This window comes from Nuphar pumila, chromosome 8 (assembly GCF_984573655.1).
Source record: "Nuphar pumila chromosome 8, dmNupPumi1.hap1.1, whole genome shotgun sequence".
Lineage (NCBI taxonomy): Eukaryota > Viridiplantae > Streptophyta > Magnoliopsida > Nymphaeales > Nymphaeaceae > Nuphar > Nuphar pumila.
Window position 1 is genome coordinate 19,605,657 of NC_143256.1, and position 15,266 is coordinate 19,620,922.

Sequence of the window (15,266 nt, forward strand, 5' to 3'; positions counted from 1 at the left end):
ATGTTCACTTCTACCCTTGTTTTAGCCACTTGCTGTAGGCCACACATGGTTAATGGAATGTTCTGTAGTATTTGAATATTCAAATCAGACCTTGAACGTCTAATTCATTCATAACAGATCCAAATTTCGTTTTGTTTTGCACAGGAAACATCATTATTCTTTGGACTTTCTTATATTGTCTCCTCTATATCTATCTTTGACGAGTATTGTAATGACATGCTTGACATGCCTGAAGGTTCTTGTTTTCCAAGGTGCCTATCCTCTAAATGTTTCTTCTACTTTATGTTGTTATGGTTTTACACCCTCCAGAGTCATTTTCTGCAACTCCCAATTGATAAGTGCAGGCTCCCATACAGAAAGAAAAAAGCATATCATTCAGGTTCCATCTCGAGGCCAGCCTCATTTAACAAAGAAAGGACTAGTGGAAGGCATCCTCCCTCTCGTACCGTGTCTCTCAAGACTTCTGTTATAGAAACCAAACCACTTGAAGTATGTTCTTCACATTGCAAATCAGAAAATATTTTTACGTGGAAATGTCTTCTTATTCCTGGCTGTCTTTTTCCAGTTACTTGATCACTTGTTTGCGGCCACTAAGTGCCATGGAGAAAGCCTAATTCGCGAAGGACCAATTACACTGAAAGATATTGAAGAGTGGAGGTCAAAGAGAAGTGCAAACCAATTGCTGACCGTTGGCTTGCCAGCATACTGTATACTGCAAGGACTTTTGCGCTCTGCAAAGGCCAATTCTAGTGGCTTTCTGTTGAGTATGTGAAATGCAATTTGTAATCTTTTATCTTGTAATCTTATTTGATATCTGTATATTTTGCTTTTGCCCTTATTAATCTTTTGAAGTCTTATATTATTCGTTGCCATTTTGTGTCACTCTACTGTGTGTAGATGTATAGTTGCTGCAAACATGATCGAGGATAGTGTGGAAGATCCCATATGGGAGGCTAGAGGGACAGAAATTGTGCAGTATCAATTATATAAGGATGGTCATTGAGGGGATTGTGATCCTGTATTTGAATAAACAAGTGATCTCTTGTATGCCCATTCTGAGATCCATCCTTGGATCTCAGATTTGAGGCATTGAAACACCCTTGGAAGTGATTTGCTAGGGTTTTGCCTGCTTCCTTAGATGTTTTGGTGGTGAATTTTATCTCAGTTTTGGGGAACAAGCAAAATGCAGCTCAACCAGCTCCTGGCATGTAGGGTACTGAAAACATAGTTTGATGTTCAAAATTGACCATCATTAAAGATTATATAAGATGTTACATGTGTGGACTGGTGTTCAGCAGATGAAGTATGTGCATGTCAGTTGCATTGGTTTAGATGTCAAGACACTTCATGTTGCTGTATCTTTACATGTGAGGCATTGTACTGATTAGCAATGGAAGCTAGCTAATGCATGTAACCCATCCTTTTTTGCAGCTCCACTTGGATAGATATATTTCTTGGTGTTATATCATGACTTTCTATTTCAATAAAAAGTGATTCGCTATAAGGATGCTTGATGACATCCCTGTATAATGTGGATTTTGTCGGATGCAGGTGATAATGTTACTGAAATAACCTCCTTGAACAGGCCTAGAGAAATTTTTTTTGATCGGTTCTTTGACCCCTTGATGACAATTAAGGACCAACTAAAGGCCATGGATCTTTCAGAGGATGAAGAAAACTACCTACGCAAGTTGGTTCTTCTAGGCAGCAATCCTGAGCGTATGAAAGAATGGAATATTGGTTCCCCACCTGCATCTGATCTGAAACGTGCCGCGGCTGATGCATTAGCCAGAAGGTTTTCACACCCCAAGCTACAATTTTCTATTGTTAATGATCCATATTTATTTGTTTAACATCATATGCTTTTATGGGATCAGGCTGCAAGGAATTGCAAAGTTGGTATCAAGGTTTCCCACGTTTCGGCGCAGATTTGAGGATGTACTGAACTCCTTTCCTGGTGATTCTGCCAATTTATAAGGCACAATCAACTTTTGGATGAAGAATCAATTCAAGTGTATTATAAAATCATAGATCCTTTGAAGGCAATCCAGCTGTAACAAGTAGCTCCAAAGCAGTTTGATTAGAATATTCGTGTGCTATTCTTTCCTTGATATGAAAGTGTAAAAGGGGTAGAAATTGCACTGTACTATAGGACTTCAATTGCTTCCAATGATATTATTTCTTTCCTGTATGGGACTTTTCAGATACCCACCAATGTTTTCTTGTAATTCATAGCATACCAGTGTTTTGACATTTTAATTTCCCACTGAATTTTTGGCTTGGGTGATTACAGTCAGTACTGCTATTAATTATTTAACAAAAGATGACCAGACTCACACTTTAGAGATCCACCTTGACTCCTACTGCAGCGTCTGATTGATTAAAATGACCAAAATATTGTTAGAAGCAATGTTTTTTTTAAATACATGGTTTTTTATAGTAAAAAAATCACGTTTACTTCTCAAATTCAAATTGCTATAGTGTATTATCACTTATCATGAAGTTAATGTTGAGAGAACTGAAAATCAATGGGATTTTTGTGTCCACAAGAAACACATGATGCCTCTGCTGAAGGCGCTTCTCACGGATGACGATCCAGTTCCAACCATCCTCCGTTGGACGCATTTTCTGCTAAAAGATTTAGAGAGGTGAACATTTCTTCTGTCTGTTGCTCATTATTCCACGCTCTATTTTGGATTCATTTTACACCCAAAGGGATTACCTTGTTTTTACTCACCAAAATATTTTATGTTCCTACTACTGGAACATGTTCGGCTCGATTTCTGGTCCTTGTGCCTTTTAGTCTGAAACTCAGCAGACGAGCAAAATATCATAATGATCAATCACATGGCAGCATTTCGTGGGACTCACAACACTCGAATGCAGACCCCACTCAAACACACCCTTATTGTTTTTCTTAAAACAATTAGTCTCTGTTTTGGGAGAGGTGATGACAGGGGTGACCAAATCGGTGGATTTGGCAACAACATCCTTGCAGAGACGACATTGAAATCAGCTTTTTTTTAATGTCGTCTCCCATTCCAACACACATCTCCCCTCCCAAGATGTTCTAGGGGTGCACACGAGCCGAGCTGAGGCTCAAGAAGCTTGGCTTGACTGCTCAGCTTGAGCTAAGTCTCAGCAGTATATTTTTCTTTCGAGCTTCTTAAGCCTCAGCTTGGCTCGAGCCCTGTGTCTCTTCTTTTGTTTCCCTATTCTTCTTTGCTTCTTTCTTTTGCTAATAGCTTTACTTATTATAGGTTGGTGTGCATGCAGTTTAAGGGCACATTGGAAGAGAGAAAAACTCTCATACGAAAAGAAAGTTTTGCCTATGAGAGTTTTTGATATGAGAAGTTTTCAAAAAGAAAGTTTTTCGTTTGTTTGTGTAGTATGAAAAAAACAGCATGGAAAATGTGAAAAAGTGAGAGAGAGGAGGAAGTTGGTGGTGATGCTGGTGGGTGATGGTGAGATGGATGGTGGTGGTGGTGGTGAGATGGGTGGTGGAGAGTATAAAAATAAAATTTCTCTTGGTAGACATTCCTCCATGGAGGAATGTTTCCTATCAAAAAGTGATTTTTTTTTTAAAAAACTCAGTGAAAAAGTCTATTGTTTGGAAGGAACAAAAAATCCAAACGGATTTTCTATTTTGCATCACTTTTCCTACATCTTTCTCGCTTCCAAACGTGCCCTATGTGAGAAATGCTCGAGGCCAGAAACAAACGTGATTTCACGTGTGGTACACTTGGGGATCATTTGCAATAACAAAAATGTGTTTGGTTCATGAAATGTTGTCAGAAAGGGCTCTGAGAAAGTCGCCAAGCCCAAAAGGATGTTATGAATAAGAAGTCTCCCAGGAGGCATCCATTGCCATATGGTCAAAGCTGGGTATAGTTGCTAGTGAGTAAAGGGAACCTCAATGGGGTTTTACCGATGGTCTCTCACTTTGCGGTGGATGGGGTTTTTTCCTTCCTAGCCAAAAAAATGAAGCAAAATGTCAGAGGATAACCCATGAATGAGCTTAGGTCAGGCATGCTTTTAGCTCATGCCCATATCTACATCACAGGGTATGGTATGGGGCAAAATTTACATTATAAGGCCATTTAAATAAATGAGCTGGGTATGGTTCTTGGGATCTATGCCGGCTCAGGTTTGAAGTCAGGGATCGATATAGACCATAAATCCAAAAGGGCATAGGTATGGAATAATAAGTGTAGGTGTATGCTTGACAATGTGTGTGCATATGGGACTGTATGTAAGAATAAAAATGAAATGACTTGAACACATAAAGTCGTAAGTCCATAGATGTGCACACTGCAAATGTAGTACGAACCAGTGGTACCTCATTGTTCGTTGCATTGTTAAGTAAATCTGACCATACAAATTGATTGATCATGGTTTATTTGCATTTAGCACATAAATAAATTTTAAACATCAAAATATATTTTAAAATAAAAGTAAAAATAAATGGCCAGATTCCACCTAAATATGACAATAAAAAAGATTAAAAAAATGATGTGCAATGAATCATGCTAAATCCATCCATGTGGACTGATCTACTTGAAAATGCATGAGTAGGTGAGATTGAACTTATTGACACAATATGAACAGGGACAAAAATATTCAAGTTGACGAAATGTGCCATCTAATAGAAATCACCATTTTCTTGGGAGGCGTTTGTATCAGGGCTCTTTCCTATGAGGTAACAAAAAGATTTGAATTTTGAAAATCAACAAAGGATTATTGGGATTCAATCCCAGTGCTCCCCATTTAGAGCCCACCATCTCACCCGTTGGGATAAGCAAAAATTATGCATATACAATCTCTAAGGCGTTCTAAACCTATATGAATCGTGCTTAATTAGGCTAATCAAGATGGACTGTTCAAGCTCAGCTTCTTTCGGACGAGCTCAAGACAAGCTTAAACAGATCGAACCCAAGCCAAGCTCTAGCAAGCTCAGCTCATTGTGCAGCCCTACATACACACCCTGATTATTAAAGTTGGTGCAAGCGTAGTCTGGTTCAAACCTGACACTAAAGAACAATTTTATCATTCGTGAAAAGTTGAAAATCCGTTTAGCTATTTCCTTTAACTAATACGAAAAGATCAATGTTAGTTCCTTTTTTTTTATACCAGAGCTGGGGGAATTAGGTCCCCCTCCTTTTTACAAATAGCACTTAGCCAACCGACAGGCAAGAGGCATGTTCATACTACTAGGCAGTTATTCATATACCAGTGGGGTTTGAACTTGCAATGTCCCATCACATGGTGACTTGCACAAACTGCTCCTACCAGACGATTGGAGACCCACCCACCCCTGTTGGTCAAAGATCAACGTTAGTTCAAAGTGAAAAACATAATGAATCATCTATCACAGATTAGGGAAAAGGAAGCTCTCATTTCCTGACTTCTAGTTTTGAAAAATTAAATCCAAGCAAGCATGAAATTATTTCCCAAAATCTCGATCCATCTTTTGATTACTCCTTGAAAGAATCGTACAGTTTGCATTATAGAAATGCAGGTTTGGTGCATAGGTTTCTACAACCTCTTCCAAAAAGATCCTGCAGGCATGAGATGCAGGCGCTTCATGAGTACACCCGAATTTTGCGATTTCAAAAACATTACCTGCAAAAACACCCAGAAAAGACGTCACATCAAGATAGCAGCTTCTTTGAAATGAACAATTGTATTACAATCAATTGAAAAAACCACTGGAAAATTTCAAAGACAATCAAAGTTTGATAACCATTGCACAGGAAATGTTTTCAAACCTCTGGTTAATTTTATCTTCTATTTGTAATACTACCAAACAAATACATCCAGCTCGCGCATTCACTAGTCCTGTGCATCCATTTAGAATAGATATGGTATGATATAATCCATAAAACAAAACCAGTGTAATTAAGCTCTGAGCATCATCCACCCTCCCCACTCATTACTGGAAATCAAAGATTAGCCTGACTGTCTTGGGTCTCCATAACAGCATCAACAGCTGGACTATCTGTATCCTCGACATTCAACTTCTGAAGCTTGGATTTTGAAGCTTGAAGCCCAGCCTTACGGCAGCTAGTTGCACTTTTAAAGATCTCACTCAGACTTCCAGTGGTCATGGATCTTCTGAAAATAAAAGAATCATGATTACAGACATATGAACAAAAAAAGGGGCATTAACAACAATTTCTAACAGTTATGTTTCAATAAACAGGAAAAAGGGCACGATTTGCTATTTCCTAAAGAATGTGTGTTTCCATTGGTTCACTTAACAGCAAATCTTATGCTTACAATATGTACCAGATCATACTGGCAGCTCCTAACAAGCCAAAGTCTTGCCACTTGGACTCACTTTGAGAGAATTTTGTGTTGATACTAATTAAGACTTACATGTAACAGAAAAAGTGTCATAGTCATCAGACCCTATAATAAATTGCTTATCCCTCAGCTTGCCTATCAAAAAGGATGTACTTTCAACATTAATTCAACTATTACTTTGCTGGCTTACTCATTGCATTCATTAGCATATGCACAAGGAGTTTCTCTAGCTACAATTGAGAGAGAGATTTTGAAGATGATTTAAGACTTGGTATGCAAAAACAAAAGGTCAAAAATGGGAAAAAATTATAGAAGATTGTCAGGTTTAAAGTTTTCTTTCAGAAAGAAAGGTAAAGGGTAAATCTGGACATAAGAATTTGTGAGAATTAGAATTCTAATTACCTACCACATAAGATTCTCTTGTTTGGATCTATTTGTGGGTTTGGTAATTAGAATTCCAAATCTGCCAAAATCTCTTATTAGAGTTTCCATCTCTCCATGTGAGAACTCTAATTCTCAGATAATTAGAGATATCGAGGGTGCTTCCCGATTTCTCTTATCATCCTGGATTTCTCTAGGGTCCGTACTCCTCCTCCGCCTCTTCCATCCTCTCCTCTTCACCTCTTCCCTCCTCTCCTCCTCTTTTCCTCCTATCTCCTCCTCCACCTCTTCTTCCGCCGCTCCTCCTCCTCCTTTTCCTCCTCTTCCACCGCTCTTCCTCTTCTTCTCCCCCTTCTCCTCCTCCTCAGCATCTCTTCCTCTTTCCCTGCTCCTCCTCCCTCTTCCTCTCTAACCATCAACTCCTAACGGCTCCAGATGAGGGAGGTCTAATTGTTGGCGATCCAGCCAGTGCACCTCCTTGCCAGTGATCGACCATTCATGCCGGCAGATCTACATGCTGAAATTTGGCATCAGCATAGTGGCTGGTGGCATCCTTCAGCCACACCAGAACCATTGCCCCTCTCTACTGCGTAGGAAAAGGAGAAAGAGGAAGAAAGAAAAAGGAAAAGTAAAAAGAGAGAGAAGACATAAAAAAAGAATTATTTACACCTGAGTTATCCAAACAATGGAAATCTAGAAACTGAGAATTCTCATTCTTGATATTTCTTTGGAGCGAGAATTCACTTTCTATGATAATTCTCCTCCAAAGTATCCAAACACACCCTTAATATCCTTGTTCACCCAAGATTAAGAAAGAGAAGATGAAGGAACTTTCGCACTTAAGGAAAGTAGTACAACAAATAATTTGCAATAAAGGCTCATCTATGTCACAGGGATTCGGCCAGTCAGGTGCCACACCCGCGTCGATGCGACACGGGTGCGGCACCCGGTGCGGTCAACGCACCCAGGGTCTTAAGTGTCCAATTTTTGGACTTAAAAAAAATTTGCCCGATGAAATGGGCTGGGAGAGGGATTAGGGCAAAAACAATTTGCCCCCTCCTCCCGACCCCGACACCTCCTCTTCTCCGTCTCCAACCCAGCATCGGCAATGCAACCGGTCCGGCGTGGCGATTCTGGCATGGCGAGGAGGTATGTCTCCATTCTCTCCTTCAATTTCTCTCTCAATCTCTCTCCCCTCGTCTCTCTCGCTCTTCTCAGCTAAACCCCCACCCCCCCTCTTTCGCTCTCTCACTCTTATCGGCTCCTTGCTCCAATGCAATTCTCGGAAGACGAGGATCAAACCTAAACTGTGAACCATGAGCTTCATCAATGATTACTAGAATGCCCCGTGCATGACATAGATCAGTGATTTCCTGATCCCATGGTAGGTACGTGAGGTGACCACTGCACCTGATTCTTTACCTTCTTCATTCAATTCATCAATTGTCTTCCCAACCAGATGTGCTTTGTATTAGACAGGACAAATATAGTATGCTTGTATTTGTAATTAAGTTTGGATCCGGATCCAAATCCAAACTACTTTTATGTAACATGTCCAGCATATATTGGACACACTTGTAAATACCTATAACTTATTAGGGTTACTTGTAAAAGCCATGTATTAGGTTTTGTTTTATATATTAAAAGGAAGAGGTCACAATTTTTTCTATTATGAAAAACGTGACTAGTTGCAGCCTCACTTTCTCTTTCCTCTCTACAGCTTCTTGATTATAGATTTTGGAGAAAACTAACATGGTATCAGAGCAAGTCTGATCTGAGGGCTGAAAGTTTTCTATACAGGTGCGTCTCTAAGAGATCTTACTTCTTCTCTTTTCTTATTCCTTTTCTAATCTTCTTTTCTGCAACTTATTCGTTACTCAGCCGTGCCTTGTCTTCCTCTGTTCATTGTTACTCTTCCATCTTTGAACCCTTTCTTTTCTAGATTCTTATTCATACAACCTTTTCACTTAGATCTGATCTGTGTACCAAATCTGACATCTGGCCTCTCCTATTCTTCTCTGTCTTGTTTTTGCATCAAATTTATAACCGCTTTGAGTTCGCATCAAATCAGTTGATCTCTGAAACTGATTTGGATTTGCGCCAAATGAGTTTTCACGATTTTCCTATTTCCAAATCAGTTTCACGATATTCCTATTCGAGTTTTCATAGTCTTTTCCAGATTTGTACATCAGATATGTCGTTCGATTATATTCTCTCCTTTCCATTTGTTTTCGTAGACCCATCACTCATTTGTTTTTATTATTGTTGTGTGCGATTTGGAAAGGGGAATCATAGTTTTTGATGAAATCAGATTAGATATGATAATCTGGGTATCAGATCTGACATTTCACATTCACGCTGAATATTCGACTCTCTCCTAGTTAAAAAAAAGAAAAAGAGGAGAGTCTTATTTGTTGCATCGTAATCTGTGAAAATTTGTTGCATCGTGATCTGTAAAATTTATATACTGATTGCACACGCCAATAATATTTTTCTATTCTAAATCATGGATTCTTCTTCTCAATCATTTCTCTCATCCAATTTTCTTGGCCAACTCATTTCTGAAAAACTTATCAATTCCAATTTCTTGATCTGGAAAAGACAAATTCTTCCATTCATTAAAAGTCAAGGTCTTTCTGGACATCTAAATGGATCAATTTCAGCCCCTCCAAAATTTAGCAAAAAAGAAACTAAAGATGGAAATAAGGTTGATTTTATACAACAAATACCAAATCCCCAATATGAGAATTGGATGAAGCGTGATCAAGCTACAATTGCTTTTCTTATCTCTACTATCTCTCAGAAAGTATTGGTGGGAATTCCAGATGAGTGTTCAGCAAAAGAATTATGGGACAGGCTAGTGAAAACATATTCTCAGATTTCAGAGGCTAGAATATGCTTCCTTCAGCGTGAATTTCAATTCCTTACTGAGGGTTTCATGTCTGTCATGGAGTACTTGAACAAGGTTAAAAACATCAGTGATCAACTAGCCGTTGTAGGGTATGAAGTGATAGACAACGACAAAGTTAGGCAAGCCTTGAATGGATTGGGGCCGGAATTTCATGTTCTTTCGATCTCACTGTTATGTCTACCCAGCTTACCGTCGTTTGAAGACTTGCAAGCAAAACTACTTTAATATGAGATGACTTTGAAGGGGATGTCACATGACACTGGTGGACAAGTTCTTGCTACTGGTGTTTCTTTTGGTCAGGGACGTGGTGATAGTAATTTTGGTGGCGGCAGAGGACGAGGTACTCCAGGGGGCGTGGGTTACTGCCCACCTCGAGTGCTTCACCTCTTTATAATGTGAAAAATGTACCCACATGTTACCTCTGTAACAAGAGGGGTCACATCAAAGTCAATTGTTGGCACAATCCACATAACAAAGAAAAGTTCCAAAAGGGTGAGAGCTCGTCAGGACGAAAGGAGAACCCTTCAAAGTTTGGTGGAGATGTGAAAGAGCTTCTCTTGGCCACGTTGTCTGAACTTGATCTGAAGCGCGATGATAAAGGAGCGTGGTACATTGATTCAGGGGCAGCTACTCATGTCATAGATAATGCGGGTAAATTCTCTACTTTAACCCCCTATTTTGGAAAAAGTAACATCATCACTAGAGATGGGTCACACCATCCCATCACGCACATTGGAAATGTTTTTATTCCTTTGCCTAAATCCCCACTTCATCTTCCCAATGTTCTTCATGCCCTAGATATTAAAAAAAATATTATTTTTGTTTCTAAGCTTGTTGATCGTACCAATTCTTTCGTTGAATTTACTGTCTTTTGTTTATGTCAAGGATCTACAAACGAAGGAGATGTTCGCTAGAGGGGAACGCCAGAGAAATATGTATGTCTTCCAGAAGGATCCTTCTACTTGTGTTCGACCTACCTTGAAGTCCTCTCTTCAGTCTATGTCGTCAAAGAGTATTCATGTGTTTAGTTTGCAACCTTCAAATAAACGTAATAAGCCTGATGTTTGGCATTCACGTCTTGGTCATTGTGGTCACTCTTTGTTGAGCGACTGGTATCTAATGGGCTTATTCCTGAATCTAGCTTGAATCCTAGATCAGATGATAAAATATGTTCCAGTTGTCAACTGTGTAAGAGTCATGTTCATCCTTTTCATTCAATAAATGAGAGAACTTCAAAGCCTTTTGAAATCGGTTGTTCTGATGTGTGGGGACCAGCCCCTGACTCCTCTAATTCTGGAGGTAGATATTATGTTATCTTTATTGATAATTTCTCTCATTTCACTTGGATATACTTCATGAAGAATAAATTGAAAGTTTTCTCTATTTTCCGTACCTTTCATGCGTCTATCAAAACTCATTTTTCTTGTAATATTTTACATTTCTAATGTGATGGTGGGGGGAATACGCCTCCAGAGAATTTATCAATTACCTCCAAGATAGTGGAATAAATCGTAGAGTATCTTGCCCGCATACACCTCAACAGAATGGAGTTGCTGAACGGAAACACTGTCACATTGTGGAGAGTGCTATGAGCATGATGCACGGAAGTCGTGTTCCCATAGGATTATGGACAGAGGCTTTTCACATTATTAATCACATGCCCATGAAGCTTTTAGAAAATAAATCACCTTATTTCGTCCTATTTGGGAAGCATCCTAATTATGATGAACTAAATTTTTTTTGCTGCATCTGTTATGTTCATATTGGCTCTTCTTTGCGAAACAAATTTCAGGCTAAGGCATCAAAGTGCAGATTTGTTGGATATGTAGATGATCACAAAGGGTACAGATTTTATGATCCTGACAGCAGACGAATCAAGATATCTAGAAATGTAGTTTTTGATGAAAATGATTTTGGAGATGGAGAATATGTTTCTGCCCAAACCAATATGAATGCGCCCTTTTATGATCCATGGCTCAGTACAAAGCTTTTTTCCGAAACAAACGACGAGTGTTCTTCCTCCTGTGCTCAAGGGATATCCTGTCAAGATGGAAACAGTGGAATACAGGAACTTGAAATAGAAAATCCTCTAGAAATTAATAAGTTTGTTGGGCAGGTGTAAACACCCCAAATTTTTCAAAATGTTGTAAATATCCCCTTTTTTGCCCCTAATTCCATTTCCTGAGTAATTGAGTCAGTTTTAAATTCAAACTCCAGTTATTTCTCAGATTTTATTGAAATTAAGTTCATTTTTATACATCTGACTCGGTTTCGGATCCAGATCCAGGTAAAAGATCCGAATCTGAGCCTCGTTGTCTAATTTTCAAAATTGAAATTATAAAATACCAAAAATAGTTTTGAATGGCTCGGATAGTCTGTCTGGCATCCGTTCGGATTCATGGCTCTATATTTCTCAATTCGAGTTTAAAAACTCGAAAATCTTCTCAAATTTTGAATCCAAACTCATTTTTTTTAAGAAATCAAACCCAAACTTTTAGAAAACCCCTATTTTTGTAAAATTTTACCAAAAAATAGCTTTGTCCCTCATATTTTCTTAGATTTTAGGGTTTTTAAAATAACAAAAAATAACAAAAAAAATCATCAAAAAATACCGAGAAAAGAACAAAAAAATCAAAATAATGAAGGAAATTACAAAAAAATGGTTTTCTAAAAAACCGTTTTTAGAAAACACTCTTTAAGAGGCCCCTTTTTGGAAAATCTTACCCTCAGTGTTCTAAAAAAAAAAGGTCGAGTTATGGTTTTAGAGTCGGTCCATCGCCCTCTCTCCTTCACGAAGCTCTCACCCTCTTTCCTTCAGGAAGCTCTCGCCTGAACCCCCCATGTGCGACCTCTACCGCCCATCGCACACCCTCCATAACCATGGCTCCAGAACCGTCAATGGCCAACGGCCTCACAGGCCTTCCCCTTTCTCCAAACCCTTCATCTCTAACAGAAGCTCTTCTGGAGTTTTCTCCTTCTTCTTTAAAAGGGTAGTCATTCCTCACACTCGGCATCCATTTTTTTTATCTATCGATCCCATCCACCCTCACGCAGCGCTCTCTGCCTCTCGCGTCCATCGCTTCATGATCAACCTTCCTTGAAGGATATCCATTTCTATTTATGATTCATTTCACATCAAGGATCACTACCCATCAATGTCGGCTTCTCTGGGGCGGACTTCACTCTAAACAACACCCATCGGCACTTTACCCCCTCTGGCGCTCCCTCTTCGACCAGTGGAGGATCGATTGAACATCAGCTAAGCTACAAACATGTACTTATCTCTCATCTCTCCTGAATTTTGATCGTTCTGCAAAGTTCTTTGTATTTCCCTTTCCATTGTTGAAGTCGTTTCCCCTTTTGGTCATATTCGCCTTTCCCTCTATTTGTTTTTTTTTCTTTTCTCTTTTCTTTCTTTTTTTTTCTGTTTTCTTCTGCTTTATTTTGTATTATCCATTGATGCATATCCTGCAATCCCGATTTGCATATAGCAAATCAGGTTGTAGGTAAGCAATATCGAGAGGAGCAGATATGTTCCGACAAAATTTTTTTTCTCTCTTCCTGCTGCTTCACAGTTTGTTTATTTTTCGTACTGTTTATGGTTCAGATTCAATACCTTTATATAATCTATTTGATTCTCGTTTTTGATTCATGGTCTCCTCTTGTTTATATGCCGATTCACCTTGCATCTGGATTTCCTGTTAGTGTGGTGTTCTTTTCTTTTTACTTTATTTCCCTAAGATTGTTTGTTTCTATCATCGCTCTATCTCAGTTATCTCTTTTCTTTTCTTTTTCATTATTTTACTTGTTAAGTCAGCACCAATGTCTCTTTCTATCATCCTTTTGGATAAAAACCTCTAGAGTCAGGCACTGATTTCTGATAAGAGCAGAGCCATCGTGAAGACTAATTCACGATAAAATGGTGATTTCCATCAGTTAGTGTTAAGCCCATTCTGAAGGGACTAAGAAAGAAGTCCTGTCCGGATCATATGTTTGTTCAGATCATTTATGACTTTTTTTTTCTTTTCATTAAATTTTGACCTGAAATGAGTTTCTCTAGCATCATTATAGCATAGATTCATGTTTTTCCATAACATTAACCTGTGCTCTTGGGTTCTTCAAGCTCCTGCCATGGTGTCTGATTGTACCTAAACATAATGTAAATATGTTTTTATCATGATTTGAGTTTGTGCCACACCAGGGGATCAAAGTCTACTTTATCCCCGATGCTCCATTTCATACCCCCCCCCACACACACACTTGCACCATGTCGTCCAATTTGGTTTAACTTTTATTTCATTTTGTCATATCCCTGCTTCTGAGTATTGAATGTTCATGGATTCGTATATCTACATTCTCTGCATTCTTATCCATGTAAATCTAAATTGGTTCCATCAACCATCTATTGCTTTCGTTATTGAATTTCATTGCCTATAGTCATCTTGATCCATTTGCATCAGTCTGCTTCACCACAATGCAGTACAACGTTTGGCACTCCTCGATCTGTATTTCTTGTTTCATACATTGCATTCCATGGCACTTGGTGATTAGATCTACCATATGACATCCTGCATCATGCATTTTTAGTATGTTAATTAGCTCACTGGTTCATCAATTAACATGTCTTTGCTTATTTGCATTACTGTATATATCCCCTAATCTCTGCAATGTGTCATATAGTCTGTTCTTTGTTCTGATATATCGACTCCATTTCATATCATATCACCTTCGGGTTTCTATTATGAGGGTCCATTGTATGTCTTTTGTGTTTTGATTTTATCTCTTGTCTAATATATATTGTTTGGCACCCTCCCTTTACTAACATGGTGTTCGGATTCTGATCCTCTAGCTCCATTTGGTAGTGGTGAGGATTTACCTCTGTATGCATTTATCTCGATACCTTTCACATTTTGTTTTACTGCATGTTGTCAAATTATATATATATTTCTCTCCAAACATCATACGCCATGTGCCTTTGATTAACAACACGTATATGACAGCAAATTGATACATGAACGTTGAGGAACTTCTTTGTATGGGTACATCATGGCAAACTTGATAAAACACCAGACGTGCTAATGGACCATTGACATGAATGTCCATCTAGTAGAGGAAAAGGTAGAATCGGCACATTATTATTCAAGTTTGCACAGGTGCAATGGTGTGGCTGTATGATGCTTATTCAGGTAAGAAAATGGTTTGTGAGTGTGTGCAATGACCAAGGCATGCTCCAGAGAGAATGTCATTCACCCAAGAGGTAAGCCAAAAGAGTGAATATTGATGAAGTTGCTGAAGAAATATGCTCTCCGCGTTAATGGACCAGTGGTAACTACTTCCAGCCATAAGGATAAGCTTGTTGTTGTCGTATATACTTCTGAATGCCTTTCCAATGGAGATCAGGTGTTAAAATTTAAATTGCTAAACAATTCTGATAAAACTCTAACCACCATGGGCCCAAGATAAAAGGGAAGTGATCTGCGATCTGGTTTGAAAGACGCCCTTTGCTTGACATTCACAGCAGGTGGCTTCCAAGGACCAACCATATTTGAAACTTGCGGACATGAAGCATTGGAGGGCTACATGTAGATCCATTAGTGATCTAGAGGCAAAAATCCAGATTCTCCCTGAATTCCTTCAAATTCTTTCAAAATATAACTGCGAAATCTAT

At 38.8% G+C, this 15,266-nt stretch overlaps 2 protein-coding genes across 3 annotated transcripts in view; one reads left to right on the plus strand and one right to left on the minus strand.

The window, feature by feature from the left end:
* The window catches only part of LOC149829725 (putative membrane protein At3g27390), a 54,612-nt gene extending 52,334 nt beyond the window's left edge, over positions 1 to 2,278 (plus strand). Inside the window, exons 6-10 of one of the 2 annotated variants that reach the window (XM_090016069.1) lie at positions 145 to 251; positions 345 to 489; positions 566 to 764; positions 1,552 to 1,795; positions 1,878 to 2,278. In XM_090016069.1, coding sequence (XP_089872195.1) covers positions 145 to 251; positions 345 to 489; positions 566 to 764; positions 1,552 to 1,795; positions 1,878 to 1,977 — 795 coding nt within the window. In that variant the 3' untranslated portion in view covers positions 1,978 to 2,278. Of the gene's footprint in view, positions 1 to 144; positions 252 to 344; positions 490 to 565; positions 765 to 1,551; positions 1,796 to 1,877 lie in introns of those variants that run through there. The other variant, XM_090016070.1, reaches the window with a different exon arrangement.
* A 2,909-nt stretch (positions 2,279 to 5,187) lies between these two features.
* Positions 5,188 to 15,266, minus strand: part of LOC149829726 (uncharacterized) — a 75,548-nt gene continuing 65,469 nt past the window's right edge. Inside the window, exons 7-8 of the mRNA XM_090016071.1 lie at positions 5,769 to 6,114; positions 5,188 to 5,622 (exon numbers count right to left, since the gene is read on the minus strand). Of these exons, the coding sequence (XP_089872197.1) occupies positions 5,943 to 6,114 (172 nt within the window). The 3' untranslated portion in view covers positions 5,188 to 5,622; positions 5,769 to 5,942. The remainder of the gene's footprint in view (positions 5,623 to 5,768; positions 6,115 to 15,266) is intronic.